Source organism: Ambystoma mexicanum, chromosome 10, assembly GCF_040938575.1.
Source record: "Ambystoma mexicanum isolate Mex_15411 chromosome 10, UKY_AmexF1_1, whole genome shotgun sequence".
Taxonomy (NCBI): domain Eukaryota; kingdom Metazoa; phylum Chordata; class Amphibia; order Caudata; family Ambystomatidae; genus Ambystoma; species Ambystoma mexicanum.
Genome location: NC_090932.1, coordinates 78,155,582 through 78,179,618, shown reverse-complemented (window position 1 = coordinate 78,179,618; position 24,037 = coordinate 78,155,582). Strand labels below are relative to the sequence as shown.

General features: G+C 47.6%; 1 protein-coding gene across 1 annotated transcript in view; it reads left to right on the top strand.

Annotated features, from left to right (window-relative positions):
* The window catches only part of LOC138491171 (alkaline phosphatase-like), a 172,319-nt gene that overhangs the window by 47,730 nt on the left and 100,552 nt on the right, over positions 1-24,037 (top strand). Inside the window, exons 2-3 of the mRNA XM_069617546.1 lie at positions 18,538-18,654; positions 23,590-23,705. Coding sequence (XP_069473647.1) covers positions 18,538-18,654; positions 23,590-23,705 — 233 coding nt within the window. The remainder of the gene's footprint in view (positions 1-18,537; positions 18,655-23,589; positions 23,706-24,037) is intronic.

Sequence of the window (24,037 nt, the reverse complement as noted above, 5' to 3'; positions counted from 1 at the left end):
AGTTACCCACCTAATGACTAGCCATGGCTATGTTAATGCCTCATCACCAAAACCCAACCTTTCTAGAACTTTTGAGCAAGCTCTATCACAAACTAACATCAAATGTGTTGCTGCATAGGGCCTGCCAGTGTTATATCTAAGCATTCTTTTGAGTGTTTAATTACTTAATTGCCTCTGTAAATGAACTCCTGGTTCTCTTAATGTGTGTCTTCAGCCAGTTGATTTTCAATATATTTGTCAATACCTCAATAAACACTAAAGTCCTGTCTTAAACAAGCAATCACATTCCATCAGTTTTTGCTTGTGCATAGGTATTAGCCGACATTTGCCAGGCAATGCAATCATATGCCCAGTTACTGGCACCATTTTCCAGCTGTTGCCATTTATGGCCATTTGGTACCCGCATGTGGTACCCTTATGGCAGTGCCTGGCAAATGCCTATCCATGCCTAATCAAAATCCCAAGCTGTTGGCTTTGCCAATGCATGTTGGCTTCCGTTTGTCTCCCTAAGTGAATGTGTATATGCCCAGATGTGGGTGTCTTGCTTGCTATGCCTAGGGAATCAAGCTGCACCTCACTGTGCTGGTCCAACAAGGCCCTACCTGAAAATGATAAGGCTAGGTTGGCAAGTATTGACCAGTTTCAGATTTTCTCATGCATACTTACCAGTGGGGCTGCAAATTAAATAGAATGTATCTTTGTTTGGAAGCCTAGTCTATTCTGCCAGAACGTTTCGTGGTTCAAACTGATAGGTACTGACTTGATAACCTCATTCTGTAATCTGTTTGAGTAACTTTACAGAATTTGCATGCAAACAGAATATGTAATGCTTGTTGTGAGATTTGTTTGGAAAGCATGATGTAAATCCTGGGTGCTAGGTGTTTATGCAGTGCCAGAAATGAAACATGAACACCCATGAAATAACATAAAAGAAGAGCGTTTTCTATAATGTTGCGAGCAAAGTATAAAAGGTGCACATCTTTTATAACTAAAAAGCAGTATTTCAATATTTTTTAAATAGTGCCATCAGAGGTGAATTTAACATCTGGACAAGGTTAAAATGCCAATGCCCCCCACCCCCTGTTCTACCCTCTCCCCTTAAATGCAAATAGCATGGCTGAACAGGCCCTACCATTGAGATTGTTTCTTTTTAACGTGCCTCAGAGGCAGATTATTTACAACAGGAAGTGCTATGATATGCTGATGATACTGTGCCTTTTCCCTTTATCAGATGACCACTCCAAAGACACTGAGGTCATTAATGCCACATACAGCTAAAATCCAGCTGATGCTTTATAATGGCCTAGCCCTGAATAACTCAAAAACTGAGAATATTATCCTGGGCACCGGCCCCAAGTGGCGCCAGCTTGATCAGTCCCATTGATTCTTTCAAATTGTAGACAGTCTGCTCCCCACTTTGAAAAAAGTAAAAACCTTGGGGATCACTATTGACCAGTAGTTCTCAATGAGGTCCCATATCAGTGGCCTAGTGTCTAACTCAACATACTACATTACACTTTTGGCACAAATCAGACCATTCCTTGAGGCCTCCAGTTGTGCCAGCCTATCCAGGGGGATCATTGGGAGCCGCCCGGACTTCTGTGCCAGCAGTCTACTTGGGGTAGGCAAAGGAGAATTCAATTGTCTGCAAGTTGTGCAGAACAACGCAGTGAGGGTCGTTATTGGTATGCGTAAGACAGATCATATTTCAACAGCACGCAGAGCATTACATTGGCTCCCCATTAGAAAGAGAATCAAGTTTCATACCCTTTGCATTGCACATGCTTGCATGTATGGTCTAAGCCCTTCTTATATGGCAGCACATTTGAAGTGGCTATCTAACAGGCATAATTTAAGATCCAATAACACTGGGTTGCTTTTCACCCCGAAGGCCAAGCTGGTACAGGTGCAAAATGGATGCTTCCCAGCCGCAATTCCTCACTTGTGGAATACTCTTCTGCCTGATTTGAGGCTGTGCGCCAGTCTTCCCAGGTTCAAACGTGTCCTGAACACCTTTCTTTTCAAGTACATTGATCCTTGGCCTCCACTAGTTTCCCTCAGGTTTCTCCTGAGGCCTCTCTGAGCTCTGTTTTTATTGTATGTAATGTCAGCGCTCTTATGCCTCCGGGGCCACTGTCCTAGCACTTTAGAAATAAATGAAAGATGAAAAAAGGTAAAAAGGCAGGGACCATTGATGTGGCACATTAAACAAAAAAAATTATATAGGGTTTTAAGAAGCTGTTTGGGTGATTAGTAATTAAGGGGATACAGAACAAGCTGTGTGAAACAATAACCTTGTTATTTCATTTCACTTTGTGGCTGTATCAGACTTTTTGTAAGTTCTCATTAATTGCTATGCTGGAGCTTATAGGATTCCATTCAGGACGGGGAAAATAAAGCTACAGTCATAGGGGATTATTTTCCAGGTCAAGCGAAGTGGAAGAAGTGGCACTAAATGCATTTAGCGCCACTTTTTATAAGCTGTAGGATTTTGTATGATTTGACAGGCGAAGTTGGAGAGCAGATCAAACTTAACAAGGCCCCCCTGCCAAATCAAATTGGTATTCCACCAGCATATATTTTTATGTTGGCAGAAAACCAATGGATTCCTATGGGATCTGCCTGACTTTTACACCAGGCAAAAGTGGACAGAGTCAAAAGGAATCCATTGTGGATGGCTCCCACAATCGTTAATTGTGGAAGTGATTTACATTTTTCCAGACACGTAGTGGTAAAGTAAAGAGCAAAGGACATTTTCGCCTGTGTTTTACTCTTTACTTTTCCAGTACTTGGTGGAAACAATTAAAATTAATGAATGGCCCCTTTTGCAAAAAAGTGCAAACAGGAGAATTCTGCTCTATGCAGTTTATAATTCAAAACAAAATGCCCCTCTTAATCTTTTCATCAACATGTTTCTAAAATGATGAATACATTGTCAGGTTGCTTTATCATGTGACTTGCGCATTTTTAAAGTAATCTGTATATAATTGAGCATTATTTTAGGTATTCAAAGCTAAAATTCAACATATATTTGTACCAACTTGAGCTCAGAAGATGTGAAGTATCTAATTTTCAGGCTAGTCTGAAATTATGGCTTTACCACTTAACCAAAGTGTGTGATCCTGAGCATTTTATTTTTCACTATGCCTTGCTTGTTAAAATGAGGTGCCCCTAGAAGTGATTCAGTTTGAATTATAAGCTATTCCAAAAAGCCTCACTCATGGTTTAAAGGATGGGCAGAACAGGCATTAGGACACACACACACACACACCTTACTTTGAAAATATCCGGCCCACATTTATAGAACAAATCTGTATCATTCAATACTAAATCAAAGTAAACACATCATGCAAAGAGACATCATGGACAATTGCATATTATAACCAGTGTATAAACAGTATGTACCAGACAATGATGTACAGGGCCATGGCAGGGGAGCAAGGCCCTCTCCTTCATGCCACGCCCCACCAGGAGCGATACCAGGATGTCGGAAACCCCTCAACCAGCACAGTCTGCCTCCTGATGCAGCCCTAGCACTGTCTTGCACTCTCAACTCAATTAAAATGTTTGAAAAAATGCAACAAAATCTAACGTTTTGTGTTTAAAATGTAATAATTTTGGACATGAACCATTGATGGGAAACATTCAGAATGGGACTACTGTAGGGGATCAGTTGGAAAGGAGGGGGGCGTTGTGGACTGGGTGGGTGAAGGGATGATTGTATACATGTGTATCCTATTGGAGGATATGTTTTTGTGCTCTAAATATTGTTAAGATCAACAAGGCTACCTGTATTGATTGGGCATGGTATGTTCTGTTCTTGAAAATAAAAATTAGTTTGAAAACAATGTAATTTTGTAGGAAATAAAATCTCCTATTCCTTGCTTCAGTATTCTGGGGTTTATGGGGGTATATCTTTAACATCAAGATGGAAGGAGCACAAGCATCTCCTCCGGGGTCTGCTGGGAGTAGCCACACTGCTCAGGAAGGTTTTGTTGGGCAGACACCATCTGAGATGGTACAAAGACTGGGGGCCTCACTGCTCAGCCTCTCAGAGGAAGGTGAGGAGGCATCACCCTCAATTCTCCCAAGCCAGGCCTGGAAAGGTGTGCTGGGCGCTACTGTGAATAGGTGGAAGGGTAGGTAAATGGGAACGGTGGTTAGGCAGCTGTACGGAGGTGTCTGGACCGTGAAAGGTGAAGGAGGATCAGATATAACGGAAAGGGGAGAGCAGATGGGAAGGGAAGATTGGTAGATTGAAGTTGCAACACTATTTGCCTTGCTTCCCTTTTGCTGTCTACTGTTTTTTATAGAGCAGTGCAAATGGGAAATCTGGATTCACGCCAGCACTTTGATTAGGGTACTCCTAGACCTAGACCCACACCCAATGAAATGTGGGCCTCCCTGGTCAGAACCCTGGCCCACCCAGATGAAAATTCCTGGAGCTGGGCCTGCGGGAGACCTTTTATAATGGAATCCAGGAAGGTATGCGAACTGTAGTATTAATGCAGGACTGTATGTAACAGCTGCATGTAGCCCAGACTAGACACGGAACTCAAGTTTGCTGTCTCACAGAATGCAGAAATGCTTAAGCATGGATAGAGGAGACTGATTGGTAGGAAGGAGAAAGCTACACATACCCTAACGTGGATAGTGGATGCAGATTAGAAGCTACCATGCCGGTATCTGTATCCAGACAGACTAAGATTGTAACTGGGACATGGTTTTCCAATAGTGTTGCCATTAGAGATCAAAAGATTAAAGTGCTTGTGGTGTGGAATATATCAATGCTCACTAATATAGTGGAAACAACACAATAACTAGTGAAAGCATGAGTCAGGCTGTTTTGAATGTCATACCATGAGAGGGAAATCTTTCAGAAGGGCTGCCAATTTTGAAAGGGTTAGGGACTGGCAATTTCGAGATGCCAGGCAATACAAGATTAAATTCGATGCTCAGCCTTACCTCACTGGTTAAGGGGTGCATCTCGGATGTGTGCCCACTGTGTGATTTCTGCACTTGCACACATTCATTACCCGTTCTTACCATGAACTAACCTAATCTAATTTAATAAACTGACTTGGAAAGTGCGCCACCTTACCCAACATGACCATTTCTTAAAACAAAATGTTATAGAATGGTGTAACGGAATGAATCTGGCTACATTCTCTCCATCAGCAAGCACCTATATAAGTACCAGCATACCAATCAGTGTGATTTAACAGATTCAATCTGGGTTGGTCTTAAGTGTTTTGAAGCTTTACGTAGTTCCAAAGCACTGGCTTGTGAAATTGTCTTTTACAAGCGTGTATAAAACATTTGATTTTTACAAAATTTCGATTTATTTATTTATTTATTTATTTTTTTTTTTTTTTTGTAGCAGACTTTAAATTATGCTTGCTCGAGTCCTGCTCCATTGGTCCGCTCCTTTCCATCTACCTTTATTTAACTAGCATGAATGCTTTGATTCCCAATTTGGATACTTATTCGTCTCTTGGACTGTCAGTTTATGCTCTGCACAAACCAATGCTAGACCTTCCCCATAACGATGACATGTCCGTTATTTATAGCAACCCTTATCTAGTGCCGGTTCATTGCTGATAATAGCACCTGGTGTGTTGCAAGACCAAGTACATACACATGCAGGTATATAACCTTCAGACGTAGGAAAGGCTCAGTCAGCAGTACAGCAATGTGCTATTCTAATCCTGCATAGGCCGACACATCTCTCCAATTGGTGCTTAACACCCTGAGCTAGCAGCTGACCCACTGAGACACTCAATTTGCCAAAATATTTCACATTTGGCTATTGGCCATGAAGAACATAGTTGCCACAGGAAGGAAAGAATGCTCCCGGAGTTGGGCTGCAAGCAAGGCACAACTATATATACCGCAGTGAACGCCGAAAGCATTAAATGATTAATTGATCGAGGCAGAATGTACTTGCTAAAACTGAACGCTGCTCTTTGTTCGGAGCGCGGTTAACCATAATACGATGTGTTGTTGAATAGGGCCTTAAAACCAAGGCGCTTTACAGAGCATGTGTTGCCTGCACTTCTCTTATCCCCTCTTCTACTCCTGGTGATGCATCCCTCCCGCCCCTGCCCCCGCCTCGCTATGTTATTCACTGAAGATAAGGGGGCGGGGCGACAAGCCGAAATGCCCGTATTTATACGTGTACGTGTGAGCAAGCCTCACTGCAAGTCTCACTCAAGTGCAAGTGCCACTTTTCTGATGCCTCCCTAAAGATCCTTGCGCGCACACCATCCCCCACCTGCGCCTCGCCCCTTGTTTGCGGCCGCCATTAGCCACGAGGCTAAGAATGGACTGGGTCAGCGCACCCCACCCCCATTAATTGGGGTGCCCTGCAATGGCTACCTTCCTGAGGCCACTGGGCACCAGTCACTGAACTAGCCCATTGTCCCTAACCCCACCGGCCTGATGCAACACGCGCCTATAACGAAACACGGCCGCCCAAACCTTTTGAAGTTACGCACCCCATACCCTGTATCTGATTCAACCACTGCCACCCTTCTACCGAGCCGCACGACTTTGCTGCCTCCGCCCATGTAAGGTTTTCTTTTCGCCCTAGCCGTGTGCAAACGGGAATCGCATCTAGTGATGACTACTTCCTTGTGCTGCCTGCCACTGTGGCAATTCTGTCCCCCAGTTCATTTATTCATTATGCGGTCCCTTCGTTACACAGGTCTGACCCCGAGCACCCCCCTGGAGTGGCCGACCTAGGGAGAGACACTTGGAGAGGTGCACAAGCAACGGGCCCCCTTCCGATCCTCTCACGCCGTGGGCCTCTGTTACCCGTCCCCCCTGCCCCCACATTACTGACACAAAACCTTCTTCCCTATCTACTTGCTTATGGCCAGCTCCTTCCCCCACTTGCAAATTACAAATTCTGCCACAATGATATTCGCCTTCCGTTGCCCAAACGGTTGCTTGACCTCTTAGCTGCAACCTATTCCTAACAGATGTTCTAAACCCGCTCTTAATCCCTGGGCCTTTACTCATTACCTAGCGACTTCTGCTTATGGCCCCAGTGATGGTCCACCGCCATTAACCACGTGGCTGTCCCCCTCCCCACCTTGGGCTGGGAGCCCACCTCTTCCCCTCCTCCATTTGCATGTGAGCTTTTCTGCTGCCAATGCACGCCAAACTTACTGTTGCGTCTGCCCCAACCTTCACTAGACCCGTACCCCAAACCACAAGATGATAACTTCCTACAGTGGAGCTTTTCAGAGCACACTGAGCCGACTCCATTCCCTTATGTATGTAATAGATTTATATGACTATTAATGATGGCCACCTGCTCCTCGCTGCCGTTCCGCAGTAACAGCATATCGTCATTCACCACGAGGCTGCCCTGTTCTCCTCCCGTGGCTCATATAAAGCTTGGCCTCTTTTGCTGCGATTCCCCACGCCCGCCCCCGAGTTTTCACCGGTGCACAGCCAACGGCCCATTCATGCTGCTTGCCAACCCCCCTTCCCTTTACTCATTCATGCGGTGCAGATCCTTACAGAGGAGTGGCAATCCTGCAACTGGTGATCCCCGCATACCGGCAAACCTCTGGTTGTACTCCCATCACCCACGAATACCCGAACACTCCTTGACCGTCAGGAACCGCAGCCCCCCTTGCTGTAACACCGGAGCCTCCTCCCAATCTCCCGCCGGCAGAGCCCCAGGATGACCGGCGGCGCAGATGTGAGGACAAAGTGGGCACATGGTGCTGCCCTTTCTTAAGCCCCCCTTTGCTCTAGGTCTTTGTTGGGAATGCCCAGCCCCCCGCTCCTACCCTGACACTTACCCTGTGTCCTGGGTCTGGGTCTAGATAAAACCGGTAGCCACGCGGTGCCTTGCTAGTGTTCAGGTTCCTATACCGGCACCACCACAAGTGCCCCAACGTTACACATATCCCCTTCCGTTGTTAAGGCCGACACCGCCCTCCGATGCCGGCCCACATTTTCTGCCTGCCTAGTTGGTCATCGCTTTGCGATGCCCATCTATTATTTGTCCTTTCTACTCTACTCTGCCCCCCCCCCCCTCCTTCGTCCCCCAATTGCTGCTTGTACTGGAAGCCCAATCCTATCTATGCTATGAGCCCAAATGTAGGAGTTTCTCCACATGGAGCAACGCCTTCCGTCTCCACGGCTGCCATCTAAAGTCAGAATTTTCTTCCATTGAACGTGACGCCGCTAGGCGTCGCGTTCGCGCCATCCAGTTCATTGAAAAAGAATACATTGCTATCAGCACCCCAGCCTTCCGCTCGTGCCTAGAACTTGGGCACTGAGCCGTTGCCACCTGATCTGCCCCACTGGGTCGAGTGCTATTTATAATAAGACACATGGGAGGAACTAGGACAGGAATCTGTCAAGAGCACCTTGAAGCAACTCATTCATACAGGGAGCTCTCTAGAAAGCAATTAGGGCCCCGGTAAGGGGTTTGGGGGCAAAGGGGCTCCAGCCAAATGGACAGCTTTGAATGTGGACTTTACCGCATGATAAATTCCACGTTCTGACCCTGCAGGCATCAGGAGGCTGCCAGTTTCCCTGCTGGGCACCAGAATTAGGACAGGCTCGATGCCCACTTTCCCCTCCGCCTTCCTGCTCAGGCGTAGGGAGGAGGGGTTGGAGGGTACTCACTTCTTTGATCAAATGTAAATTGGTCAACTTTTTTTTTAACCTATTTTTTTCTACAAAAAAGTAGATGGTGGGTAGGGGTCCGTGTGGATAGAAGGAGAGATAAGTAATGGGGGTCTCCCGCATAAATTTTGCAGTAAAAAATGAGATTAAAAACAATTCTACCATTTTACTTGGGTTCAAAAAATGGTGATGTTCTAACCTAGACCTGTGTTGAGACCGCAGGAGGAGGAGGGGTTGGCAACATCAGAGACCTGGTGACTAGCAGGAGGAACATCAGTCGAGGGATGGACGCGAAAGAGGCTGAAGAGATGGTGGCATTTGTACAAAAGGAGACAGGGGGGGGGGAGATAACCTGAGAACAGGAGTCAAGTCCTGAAAATTTAAGTGGGGGAACTCACCAACAAACACAATGGGATGTGACGTCGCCAGAAATTATCATATCAAGGTGAAATATGCACATTTCATTCAATTGGCTTTGCATAACTACCCAAATTGAACAGGACGAATGGCAAGACAGGATATGTTCTTGTAATAGTGTTTTTGAAAACGTTAAAAGGTGTGCATGTTTTAAACTCCAAGAATCTATACACATGTTTTCCCTGGGACTTGCAGTACTGAAATGAGATATTTCACCTTTAGTTGTTTATTTTTCATCAGGTTATATAGTGCAGTGGTGAAGTGTCTGGTCTACAAACCTGATGACTGTGGTTTGATCCCAAAGGTCAGCTTTAATTCATAAATTCAAAGAGGACATACAATGTTTCTCTTTTAGCTGGGGGAACACAGTGCCCCCTGAGAATAAAGTGGGTGGACTCCGCCCCCCCACATGTACCCTCGACTTGAGCCCTGCCCGATGAGGAGAGCGAGAACCCAGGTGGTAAAGAAAGGATCGGGAGAGCGAAGCAATACCTAGCTGGTAAGAGCAGGCAGGTGCCAGCGGCCCTTGTTGACCCAATGCAGGATAAGATGGTGGAGGAGGTATGGTTAGGGTAAGGGAGTGTGATGAGAGTTTACATACATGGAGGAAGGGAAGCAGGAGCAAAGCCAAACAAGACCCCAGAGGCCCTTCTTAAATTCTCTCTGCTGATTGCATCCACTGCCCCATCCGGACCCCGCAAGCCTGCAACTAGTTGAAACCAAAAAGAAAAAGAGTTTGGTTCACCCTTAAGCCTGCAACACCTGGAGGTTGGTGAAGTTACATCTTTTGAACTATAAAAACGGAGACATTTGCTTCTGAGGGCAGGAAGGCCAAAATACGTGCACCCCATGGAAATTGGGAAATATATATGCTGAGCACTGGCAATGCAGCCTTTGTGTCCTTTTTGATCCCAGGTGGAAACCTATGGCAGCAGGAAGACAATTGTAACACTCTTATTATGGCTACGGAAGTTACGCGTATGATAGTTAGAAATTAAGATTGTAACATTTTGAAAAGAGCCATCAACAATTTTAGTGCAATTAAATAATTTCCTTTCTTTAAAGTTTTTTTGTTGCTGAGAATGCTCACCATTTCGTCCCTCAAAATGTCCTTCCTTATTAAAAAAAATGTCACACTGACATTAAAACCAATGAACTGTTCCTTTTGTGAGCAGCAAGACATTGGTCCTCATTACGACCTTCGCGGAACGGGATAACGGGCTCTGATAATGGAGGTGGACCCGTTAAACTCGTTCCGTGAAATTACGAGGTCCCCTCGCGGGACCCGGTAAGGACACCTGGTAAAACCAGGCATTGTTACCGGGTCCCGCGAGGGGAAGAGGGAGCTAACAACGGGCCGGTCGTAATCGGCCCGTTGTTAGCTCCCTCTCCTATTCCCATTGAGCCCTATGGGGGCTCAAATGGGAATGGGGAAGGTCCGGGCCCGCGTTCCCTGAAGGAGGAATTACCGGGCCCTCCGAACTCGGAATGGCCCGGTAATTCCCCATTCTGGGAACCCGGTAAAGGAGCCCGGTTAGGCGGCAGCCATGGAGCTAATAGCTCCATGGCTGCTGCCAAACTCGTAATGAGGCCCATTGTCATTTGTTTACACTGGCCAATGATTGTATGGCAGTGCTGCTTAACTCTCCCGTTTGTTACAGTGAAACAGACACTAATAATGAAGATAACATGGAAATAGCAAATTCAGTTGCTCACCCTTACAAGGCCTCTCAGAACCCCACCGCACCACTCAGAACCTACCTGCGTGCCCCCTGAATTCCCCTGTTTCTGCAATGCAAGCTTCATATCCTGCAAGACACTTACTGGGCAACATATGACTCCCCAATAGCAGGCCAGTCCGCAGCTCGGTGAATGCATTATGTACTTTTAACCGTACAACAACACAGCACCCTCTCCTTCCAGAGCTCTTTCTTTCTCCTCTTGTTGCGCTGCTGTCAGCAATGTCTAGCGAGGCTCTACACAATGGCAAGTAAGACATGTTCTAGGGGCAGCAGAAGATGAAGCTGGAGAGGGGGCAGAAACATAGAAACACACAGTTCCTGCGATTGGTATCCTGGGCCCTTCTGCATCCTCGGCTCCTGTCCTCCCACGCCCACTCGGACCAGCTCCTGTCTATCATCTGCACTTGCATACGACCCCCCCCGCCCTGGCGGCTCGCGCTTAACCCCTCGCGGCTTCAGGCTGTGTAGCACTTCATCTGTGGCTCACCCATGAGCTCAGACTCTCTAGCACTTAAACCCTCTGCCCTCTTCCTAGCTGCACTTGTACGTTCTGAATACTCACAAGGCCTAGTAGGCTTGTCGTCCTTCCCCTTTCTCCCCAGTGCTCTTAAATACTGTGTTTTATGTAGTTCAATGTATTTCCCTCCCTGCTCCCTTCCCTGCCCAGTGGGTGCTTTGAAACAATATTGTCTTATTGTATAAGAGCCTAACAGACAGTAAATAAATAAATAAATACATAGAACCCTGATGTACTGCCACTTCATGTTACTACTCTGAATCGTTCTCTCCTTGCACTTCTCCCTGTAAAATATTCTTTCTATGATCACCAACAACCCTCCTATACATTAAAGGAAGTTTTTCTCCTGGCTATCTTGCTTCAGTGGTTGAAATAATCGTTTTAACACTGTAGTTAATGCGATGCAGGATTCGCTTTTATTGGTGATAGTGTTGGATTGTTTAGAGGAGCCGCAACGGACCTAGGATTGCAGACGCATACAAGGGCCCAACAGGAGCCACGCCTGTCACAGGACAGCACCCATACCAGGACCCCACAGGGGGCTCAAGAATTTTGACAATAGCCTTGATAAAGACCCTTCTCGTTGAAACGCGTGTCGGCTGACAAACAAGGCACACAATTGCCTTTAAGTGTATAAGACGCTTATCAATGTAATGTGAAAAACAATCCAACACTATCGCTAATAAAAGCGAATCCTGTATCGCATTAACTACAGTGTGTGTTAAAACGATTATTTCAACCACTGAAGCAAGATAGCCAGGAGAAAAACTTCCTTTATCTACTGAACAACTTGGGGTACTGGCTAAACCCCAACAGCGCCTGTGATCTTGCAACACCAGAACAATTTATTAGTCTCGGACAATAGCGGAGCCTAGCACAGGCTGTTTCCATACCTAGAGCCAACCTCGATCCTCCGATATATTAAATCTATCCCTCCTCAGATTAAAGAACCTGAGGGTTTTTCCTCCCTTTCCCTTTTTAGGTTAAGACGCGACTGCTGATATGCACAGCATCGAGGGTGATGAGGAATGGCCATTCCGGGTTATCAGCAGGTATTCCCGTCCTGCCCTATGTGACCCGCGGGGAAACACATGACTGCTACCGCCTTATGGGCCTCACTGATGCGGAACTACCGCATATCTACTGCTTGTGGCACTCCTTTGTACAAGAGGCAGGTAACCAGCAACCAGTAACCAATTGGTTCCCTTGTCCCAACGTGTGGCGTCTCAAAGGGAAAGTGTGAATTTTAAAATTAGATTTGTTATCTTTGGGGATGGGAATATGTGCTGCTATGTTCAATTTAAAAAACATATGGAAGAATATGAATGCATAATGAATTGAATGTAGAGAGGGCACGTGCCGTAGTACACTGTTTGGATGGCCCTCCGGGAGCAGCGGAACGAGACAATCTCTGTCTGCACAAAACCCTCAACCACTAGTTCCACAACAAAAATCATTTATTTTAGTAATACGTGGACAGGGAAACGCACAACAACGCATTTCACGATAAACAGACCTCTTGATCACATACCATAATTAATTGATTATAACTAAAAAGGAAACTTGTTATCCAAACAAGGAATCAACAGGAGGTTGCCCGGGCTCTTTTCTATCTGCAGCTCTGTGGCCACCTCATCCCGGCCGCTCCTGGAGCGCCACCTCACCCCTGCTGCTCCTGGAGCGCCACCTCATCCCTGCTGCTCCTGGAGCACCACCTCATCCCTGCTGCTCCTGGAGCGCCACCTCATCCCTGCCGCTCCTGGAGCGCCACCTCATCCCTGCCGTTCCTGGAGCGCCACCTCACCCCTGCTGCTCCTGGAGCGCCACCTCATCCCAGCTGCTCCTGGAGCGCCACCTCATCCCTGCTGCTCCTGGAGCGCCACCTCATCCCTGCTGCTCCTGGAGAGCCACCTCATCCCTGCTGCTCCTGGAGCGCCACCTCATGCTACTCCTGGAGCACCACCTCATCCCTGCCGCTCCTGGAGCACCACCTCATCCCTGCCGCTCCTTGAGCACCACCTCATCCCTGCGCTCCTGGAGAACCACCTCATCCCTGCGCTCCTGGAGGACCACCGCAACCCTGCTGCTCCTGGAGCGCCACCTCATCCCAGCTGCTCCTGGAGCACCACCTCATGCCGCTCCTGGAGCACCACCTCATCCCTGCCGCTCCTGGAGCGCCACCTCATCCCGGCCGCTCCTGGAGCGCCACCTCACCCCTGCTGCTCCTGGAGCGCCACCTCATCCCTGCTGCTCCTGGAGCACCACCTCATCCCTGCTGCTCCTGGAGCGCCACCTCATCCCTGCTGCTCCTGGAGCGCCACCTCATCCCTGCTGCTCCTGGAGCGCCACCTCATCCCTGCTGCTCCTGGAGTGCCACCTCATTCCTGCTGCTCCTGGAGCGCCACCTCATCCCTGCTGCTCCTGGAGCGCCACCTCATGCCACTCCTGGAGCACCACCTCATCCCTGCTGCTCCTGGAGCGCCACCTCATCCCTGCTGCTCCTGGAGCGCCACCTCATCCCTGCTGCTCCTGGAGCGCCACCTCATCCCTGCTGCTCCTGGAGCGCCACCTCATGCTACTCCTGGAGCACCACCTCATCCCTGCCACTCCTGGAGCACCACCTCATCCCTGCCGCTCCTAGAGAACCATCTCATCCCTGCGCTCCTGGAGAACCACCTCAACCCTGCTGCTCCTGGAGCGCCACCTCATCCCTGCTGCTCCTGGAGCGCCACCTCATCCCTGCTGCTCCTGGAGCGCCACCTCATCCCTGCTGCTCCTGGAGCACCACCTCATGCCTGCCGCTCCTGGAGCACCACCTCATCCCTGCCGCTCCTGGAGCACCACCTCATCCCTGCCGCTCCTGGAGCACCACCTCATCCCGGCCGCTCCTGGAGCACCACCTCATCCCGGCCGCTCCTGGAGCACCACCTCATCCCGGCCGCTCCTGGAGCACCACCTCATCCCGGCTGCTCCTGGAGCACCACCTCATCCTGGCTGCTCCAGGAGCACCACCTCATCCCTGCCATTGCCGCGGTTAATGTACTTCTTTACCTCCTGCAAGTTGTAACAAATCCCATGATGTCGTCACTGCTTCCGAAGGGGGGGCCCATTCCCATTAGGCCAGGGTGGTGAGGCTGCCATCCGATAGTCTTCCTGGTGGTGGTACTCAGAGGGTAGATCTCATGGGAGGGCAGACTCCATTTGGGACCAGTGACGACTATCTGGGAAGAACACAGTATCCCTAACCAGCACATGGCCCTGGTGCCCCTTTACAAAGTTACCCCACCTTTTCCTCCACCATTCCTCTTTACACTCAGTCACATCCCATCTACTTTGCTAAGGCAACTCCAACAGAGAAGATAAAACAAGAAAGAGGACTGGTGAGTTACCATCCTAATACTCACTCAGTACTGAGACGAGGAGGAAGAATAGTCAGTTACCATTTCAATACTCTTAGTACTGGAACGAAGAAAAGGACTAGGGAGCTTCCATCTCAAGACTCACCTGGGACTGAGACAAGGAGGGAATGCAGAGCAACACCGAGTTTGCATTGAAGCCACTGTCAGCCGTCTAGTGGTTCATGCTACTGGATTGGCCTGAGCAAGTTGAAAACTAACGGAGGACTTGACAGAGTCTCAAGCCCTGCCAGGAGGAACCGCAAGAGAGAAGGCAAATCCAATTGGTAGATGGCTGTTGACCGAGACGCTGTGCAAGGGAAAAGAGGATCCGAGGCTGGTCCAAGAGGTCAGGCAACCCCAAAGGCGAATGGGCACGCCAGTCCAAAACAGAGGAAACCTGCTGAGCCCCGCAGGGGAAGAGCAGCTCCTAAAAGTTGTACAGGAGTACCTCGAGTGAGCCCAGCTGCCTCGAGGGAGTCAGCATTTGCATATATCACACAGCAGGGTACGAGGGAAGCCACAGGGGCTTGCAGACTGCAGAGAGACTCTTGCTCCGGAAAGATGAGTCTGAAACTCGCACCCACACATTACACAAAGTTGTACTAAGGCTTGGCAAGAGAGTGACGCAAAGCTATAGTAAGTAAAGATACCACTGGAAAGGCAATTCTGGGACTTGCACCCAAGTAGTACACAGACTTGTACCAAAGCTTGGCAGGGGAACAAACTAATCCCGCAGAAAATGAGAATACATCTGGAAAGACACCCAAAATCACATAGGAAATTGTATTAAGGTTTGGCTGGGGAGTGACCAGGTCAACAGTTTGGCGAGGATACACAATCAGGTGGCTAGAACAGCGGGCGAGGATACACAGTCTCTGCCTCCTGTTTGCAGCCAAGTGAGACCCTTCCCTGGGAGGAGCCATCTTCCCCACCGCTCCAAAATGAAACAAAACAAACCTCTTCGCCAGCCCCCAACCCCTTGCAATTTACCTGCTGTATCGGAGCTTTGTACTCTGGTCTCGGTGCTCCTCCTGCTCCAGGCCATCATAGAAATGAAAAAGGGACTTTTCCAGAGGCGGCCATCTTGGCTTTTTTCCCCGAGGGAGGTTAGCGTTGCGCAATAAACGCAACCAATCTCTAGAGGAAACAAAAATAAACTGTTTGCACCCGGGGCAAACCCAGGGTGCTAATAGCAATCGAGTCCCAGCAGGGTGTCGTACAGGCTGGTGATGTCTAGCAACGATCGCTAGGGCCCGAGCAAAGGCTTGGACTGGCTGGACGTTACAGGCCATCTATACTTCCCTGCTGTGGCGTGATTTCTACAATGTAAGGTAGAGAGTAGAATGGTGAGAAAGTTAGCGAGGGGTACAAACTATTGAGCCACACGTAGCCTGGCAAAACATGGCACAGAAGGCATCACAAAGCATTAGAAGTCATAGCAAAGCATGAACCGGCCTAACAAGGCATGATAACATTGCCTCCTAACCACACTTCCACCACCGCCCTCTGCGGACACAGCTTTCTGATACAGTAGCAGGTCTGAGAACTCCAATCTCCCTTTGTGTTCCTCCTATACCACCCAACATTAGGCCTCCCCCCTGCACCTCAGACAATGTCTCACTTACTCTATAAGGGGCACAACACACAAATCCACCCAAAAGCTTTGAGGAAGCATTCATCGTGCAAATAATGGGAAAAGGGTCGATCACCATCTTTGGGGAACCCCCTGAAGAAAATGCTTCAATACAAAGATATTTAATTCCTTTCTTGATCACTGTTGACCCCACAACTGCTCAAATTTGTCACACGATCTGGACAGAAAAAAAGCGCAAAATAACCAGCTGTGCTCTGCTGAAAATACCCAGCTAATCTGCAGCAATAAAGAAAGTCCAAAAAAATGAGGTGCACTCGGTACCCTCAAAATGCAGTGGCCTAAAAAAGAATTAATGGCATTACCCCAACAAAAGAGTGCATCCACTCTTCCTTGCAAAATAACTAATTGCACTTTGCACCTGCGCCAAACACCACTTTAAGCACAACTGCTTTGTTGGTGGGAGACTGACGTGTAAACCCTCTGCCATGTTGCAGTGTGCAGCCTGGCACCACCAGGGAAAGAGTGACCCACCATGAGTTGGATATAATGTGTTGACTGGCTCAGCACCTTTCTCACTTGGCACTATGATGGGGCGCTCCACTTACAAGCAGCAGCAGCAGGAAAAATAAGTGTATGTGGGACCTGCGCTGCGCATCATAAACACGTCAATTACCATTTGATTGACACTCCTGATCTTGATGGGAATGAGTCGTTTTCGTGTTCTCGCTCTTTGCACATGCAATGGCACTCTGTAAAGGCAATGCAGTTGAATCTTCGTGGGCAGCATAACAGCAACTTTGCACTGGTGCAAGAAAGTGCAATTTAACAATAAGGCAGAAAACAGTGCATTTTTGCACTAGGGCAATGTCGGACCTAGTCAGATCACTGGTTCAATGCACCTAAAGAATGATTCTTTTTGTTACAGGGACATTTTTATCCAAGTGCTTGCCTAGGCACAGTTTTTCCTCGATGGCCCCCATATGTTTTTCAACACCGCCTTTTCTTTGCGCAATAATTTACTTTCCGGCTTTTCTTTTGCTGCAGCCCTAAAACTCGGAATACAAATGGATACATTTGCAAATCATTGGTTTAAATGCCACAAAATGCTGTTGTGCTGAAAGGGCTCTGTTTTGTTTGAGCGCCCGTTTTTCAGAAGATGCGCCCCTAGATCGCTCTTACCTTGGGGTGGTATTCGCTAAAAGTGGGAGCGCCCCTCTCACGCTCTCAGAGGAATTTCAGAGGTGTACACCCAGGCCCAGCCGATGAAGTGTAGGGGGACATTTCAACATGATAGTTGGGGGGAGCCCTTGCTGAGAGAGGAAAACAGTCTGGGACACCCGCGGGGTGCATACATTATAATGGAGACAAATACAGCCTGTGGTTAGCAGCCGCCTGTTATCACTAGCCGGCCAACCAGCAGGGAGTTGAAACACTAAATGTCCACTGATTATCACCTCATTGTCTTTTAACCCTGATTCCTCCCGACTACCTTGGATTCAGACGCAACATGTTAAACTGGCTTCCAGCTAATGACAACTAACACTTGCCTGCTTTTGATGTACCCATATGACCACGTGATTTCTTGACCACCCTCTTATCTCTTCAGTTAGCTATGGAAACAGTTGACTGTACCGACCACTGCACTTGGCCTCTGTATGTTACCTTGTTCACCGGGCACTCCCAAATGTTATTACTGTACCTTTATCATGCTGTAACTAAGCTTTATGTATACTTGTAAACTGCTGCGCCCAGCTACCTATGGGTTTGGTGTGCATTACCAAACAAACAAAGAAGAATTTCTAGCTTTTCAGTGGGCATTTATTGTTTCAGCTCCCTGCTGGCTGGCTGTCTCGTGATAACCGGCAGCTATGAATACCCAGGTGTATTTCTCTACTTTAAATGCGTGCTTTTCAGTGCTCGAGTTACAAGCTCCATATGCTGGAGCACTTCAGGTGTCAGAAGGGCTCCAGTAAATTAAGCTTCTAATGGGAGTGCTCAAAGAGCATATTTAAAGCCCCAAAGCGAAAATAATATAGAAAGCAATCAATTGCCGTATCGGGCAGCATGGGAGCAGTTGCTGGAGGGCCCCCTGAGGCTCGAGGCTCCTTTCATTTAAAAAAGTTGAAATCCCCCAACGCCGTCCCGGGGGGGGACACCTTTCTGGGATTGTTGGTCGAAAGGTCTTCTTTTCACATAGTTTTCTTCTGTATTTTGCAGATCATGAGAAAGATCCTGCCTATTGGAACGGGAAAGCCAAGGAAACCATAAACTCGGCTTTGAAACTCGCCCCTTTGACGCACAAGGCCAAGAACGCCATTCTCTTCCTGGGGGACGGTGAGTAGGCGGCCATCTTGGAAAAACAGGAGTATATGAAAGACTGCTTAGAGGGGAAGATTTTCATTCCTGCACGTGTTTTCCTAGCCGCAAAAAGCTGGTCATGACCTCACCCTATTGTTTAGGTTTTGCTTCCTGGTTGAAACCCACCCTCTTGCCACATCCACTCGCCTGTGCCTGATGCCGTTGGTTAAACCAGAGTCACTACCCTGCATGTTAATATACAGGACTGGCATCACTGCAGTTATGAACGCTTGTTGGGAAACTCTTTAGCTAGTTCCCATACAGTTGCATTTCATAAGGTTTAGGGCATTGGAACCGCAGTCACAGTTTCTATGCACGTGCCTTTGAAATTGCAAAGTGCCATCGCTACAAATCCTATTCACTTAGAATGGTCGCTTGAAAAGTCATCTGTCATACATAATGAAAAGCACACTGTGTGAAGCAAGTGACCCTTATAATACCATGCATCACTAAGTTAAATGTTATGATCCATATTTGCGTTTAATCACATGATGACTCACATCAACACAATATATGCCAGTATTGCCACTGTAAAAACGTGCTCATGCTCCAGTCCAGCTGCTCAGTATGTGGCAGCAAATATACCAAAATGGCCACTTGTTCATAATGGATGTGAACACACTTTTCCAGCATGCCACTGTAAGGACACATGTTCATAATGGACGTGCACACACTTTTCCAGCATGCCACTGTAAGGACACATGTTCATAATGGACGTGCACACACTTTTCCAGCATGCCACTTTAAGGACACATGTTCATAATGGAAGTGCACACACTTTTCCAGCATGCCACTGTAAGAAAACTTGTTCATAATGGACATGCACACACTTTCCAGCATGCCACTGTAAGAACACATGTTCATAATGGACGTGCACACACTTTTCCAGCATGCCACTGTAAGAACACATGTTCATAATGGAAGTGCACACACTTTTCCAGCATGCCACTGTAAGAAAACTTGTTCATAATGGACATGCACACACTTTCCAGCATGCCACTGTAAGGACACATGTTCATAATGGACGTGCACACACTTTTCCAGCATGCCACTTTAAGGACACATGTTCATAATGGAAGTGCACACACTTTTCCAGCATGCCACTGTAAGAAAACTTGTTCATAATGGACATGCACACACTTTCCAGCATGCCACTGTAAGAACACATGTTCATAATGGACGTGCACACACTTTTCCAGCATGCCACTGTAAGAACACTTGTTGCTGTAGAACCAGGCATCCTTGATGTCATTTTGGATGATGTACAGAGATATGAAAGGAACTGGGAGGCCCTTTGGGGCCCAATCAAGCTCTCCAAGCGCAACAAATTAATTTGAAAGGATTTATACAAAGGGTCTTTACCGACAAGGCTACCTCCAACCTCGTAATGAGGCCCAAAGTGTCATCTTTGCACCTCCAAGAGGCAAGAGCAGGGATCTAATAGAGAAGTGAGAAGCAGCCCCATCTCGGGCCTATAGAACTACAGTGCAGCTACCTGGCTATCCACTTCCACCGAAACCAGCTCCTATGGGTGGCAAACATGTCACTCTTCCTACAAGAGGTGCTAAGTAAGAAAACCGATTTCTGCAGCTGCGTATTTCCTGAAATCAGGGTTTCAATGGTGGTGCCTACATTTAGTCCTTTCCCATCCTTCTCCTCTATCCCCTTCCCCATCCTTTCCTTACCTTAGCCCCTACTCTAGGTACTGAATTATTGCTAATGACTTGGAAACTTTATAAGAAATCTGAAGAACATCTTGGTGTGCAAAGTCTAGCAGGCCTAATGCTCAGAAGAAACATTAAAGAAATCAGAACGGCAAGACCATTGGCAAGGTTAACTCGAAGGCCCAGTTTTACCCATGCAGCCCTCCAACCATCAAGCAGAGCATGGCATCACTGGGTTTTAATTTAGCCACCATTGTCGGTCAGACAAAGGTATCAGGGTACATGGCAAAAAGAGTGAAGGACTTGACATCTGAGTGTGGCCTTCATGTCGCACGATATAATCCCAGCAGGGCCCACCTTACCATACATTCTTTAGAGGCCTAAAAAGTGGGTATCAATGATTTGGGCAACACCCCCTATTTGCCTCACCACGAGAACAGCAAAAGTGTGGTAGTAAGTACTATATAAAACAAGTTACTATTATGGGATCTGGTAGTAAGTTATTTTAGTGCACTGGTAGAAAGGTGACACAGCGGGTCTAGCGCTCGCTAATGAGATCTGTGTGTTGTGAGAAACAAGAAGGTGTCCCACCCACTAGTCCCCAGGGATCGGTCGTCCAGGTGGCCAGGACACGGCCATCGCTATTGGATCCAGTTCCTGGGGTGGACCAGTGGGGGAGGATCACCTGGATGGGGGGTCTTCGGGGAGTGGAAGTGGGACACCGAAGGTTGAGGCACTGTACCCCCTTCCCATTGACACCCATTCCCCATCCTACCCCATAGGATATGTAGAAGCTCTACCACTCATTTTCCCACACAAACACTTTTCTATGCCATGTCAGACAATGGACTAACACTCGAGCCGTTTACCTGACATGTCCCAACACCAGGGTCAGGCAGAGTCAGGCAATTGATAATAACTATGCACACCTGTCGGCCCTTTCCCTTCACCACATGGATAAATGGCGAAGCATGAAAGCACCCTTCGAGCAAGGCCAACTGCATGAGGAAGCAGTAATTCCGAGCCGGCAGTACAAACGGAGAAGAAAGGCGGCGAGACCTTAGAGGACGACAAGGAGGGAAGTGCCCTTGCCCTCTTCAACCCAGACCCGCAAAGCCTCTTTGAAAAGAATCATAAGACTCTGATTTACAGCTGGCATGTGGTATAATAGATGTCAACGGTGCATGGGGGCCTCCCGCTTTAATAACCCAGGCGTGGAGGCACGCTTGCTACCATGGTACCATCCTTGACTCCAGAAGCAAGAAAAGCCGACCGGGTTCAGCACAGCTGGTGAGTTGGAGAGTGCTGGTAGCACACCGAACTGTGTTGAGCCCAAGGTTGTGAACAACAACATTGTATAAACTTGTGAAAAAGTAACTTGTGTGTGTTTGAGATTGAAAGAAAGTCCCTTGAAGGACTAGCTGCAGAGTGGTCAGGTACCACGTGGGTGCTCATTCGAAGGACTCTGGCTGGTACCCTTTGTTGAAACTACAAGTAACAGGAGGCCCTAGCAGAGGTCGGCGTGAGGAGTCGGAGGGTCATACAAGCTTCGAGTCAAACCCCTTGTACAATCGAAAGTCTCTGACATGTTGACAAGAAGGAGAGCAAAGTGAGTTGTGTGTTTGGCAAACGTGAGCAAGGCTGAGCGATGCCTGCGAATCAAGGTAAATAGTAATAATCCCGTAGCCACTGTGTCGAAAAGAGTAAACCCGGCTGAGGGTTGTCCACATTGAATGGTTGTCTAAAAAGTCATTGAGACTCTTGAATGTAACGTTGTGAATGAAAGACCGTAGTGAACCCGACAGAGGGAGGGCCACGTTGCACGAAGGATTGGAGTCCCTCAGTGTGGGATCCTAAGGTGGAGAGTAGGTGCCTCGTAAAGAATCATTGAAGGAACGTTTAGTTTTTTTAGTGGATTGCGACACATCAGGTCCTCTGAGGCAAGAGACTTTGTGAGAAAGAGACTTGGCCATAGAAGGCTCTGATATTTTGGAACTGAACTGTAACCTCTTGCTGGCGAGGCCCAGGAGTGCGCTGTGCACAGGAGTCCAGCCTTGTCCCGTGCTAAACACGCGGGGAAGGGAGACCCCAGCCATACCATCCTGACTTATCATTTTGTGAACATTTTTTTTTTTCTGATGAACAGAAGCTCCTATCCTAGATTTAGGTTTAGATGGGGTGTTTATATAACCTAATATACAGTTTAATAAACACCCTTGAATTGTGATCACTTGTCTGTCTTTACTGTTACAACCATGAGTTCCTTACAGTGGACTCTGTAGCTCACAGGTTCAAATTCCAGCGGGCCTAACAGATCCTTAAACCCAATGATTGCATATTTGTTGCATTTGATAACCATAACCCCTGTTACTTAACAGCAGTACAACATTCCCTTTTCAGTATAAAGAAAAGGTAATCTCTTTCTCTATTACATAGTGTTAACTTGGTCTACAGCAGTGGCCTGCAACTAGCGTCTCTCCAGATGTTTTGGACTTTGAATCCCATGATCCCTCAGCAATTTCTGCACTGGCTACCCCTGATGGGAGTTGTAGTCCAAAACAGCGGGAGAGGTGAATATTGCACAGCTCTGTGCCACAATATGCAACTTGTGACATTTGTTGCAGAGGTGACTGTGCAATAAAATAAAGCAGTGGAACTGAAAGCTGCTACTCTTAAGATGTTGTTGGTGATGCTTGATAAAGACCCCAATGGCTGGCCAGGTTATTGAGTTAATGTAAAGAACTGTGCTCAACTTTTCAGTACACATAATTAGTCCAGGAAAGGGGGGTGGTAGTTTTACTAATAAGATCCAAAGATGCAAGTAATTCGGTGATTAGTTATAATCTCAATGTTTTGACACATGATTTAAGAAGAACAAAATACAAACAGAATGTGATCAAAATGGCTTCTCCACTTCTAAGTGAAATGATCAGCTCTAAATAGCCAGCCAAGTCAAAAAGAGAAAGATTTAACTTAAAAAAGAACCACTCCAGAACTGTGAAAATGGTTGTAAAATGTACTGGAACTATAAACAGTAACAAAAGAAAAAAGAAAAAGATGAGTGCAACTCCGTTCCGGCTAGTACCCGCTCACTTCAAACTCTGATTTGATGATGGGATTTGGTACCTGCCTCTTTCTTAATCTTGGTATGTCCATGGTCATATCTTCGCCCTGCCTTTATCTTCAAAATAGTCACTGAGTCTATCCTGCTGTGATGTTGACACTCCTATGCCTCATCTCTTTGCAGGTATGGGAATCGCCACCATCTCGGCTGCTCGAATTTACAAGGGGCAGCTCGACGGTAGACCAGGCGAGGACAGCCAAATGGCCATGGAGACATTCCCGTATGTAGCCCTCTCAAAGGTAAGCGATGCTAGCAGTGTCTGTGGACTTTTACATGGCCAATCCGTGACTGGCGTCTGTGGCTGTACTGACACTTGGCACACTGGTGGTGCACCGTAGCCAATTAAGTTGCTCGGAAAGCGGGCTGTATCAGATGTCAAAAGCCTGTGTCGAGCAATCTGAAGTGTTCAAACCGAGACATCGTCGGGGGGCTGTAGGGGGACGAGGCTATAGACCCCCCAGCCTTGTCTTTTTGTTGTAGCCCTGGATAGAAGGTTAGGGGCTACAACCAAAAGGTTAGCTAGCCCCGAGTCTCGACAGTCCTGTCATTAGCGTAGCCGTGGATCTTTTCC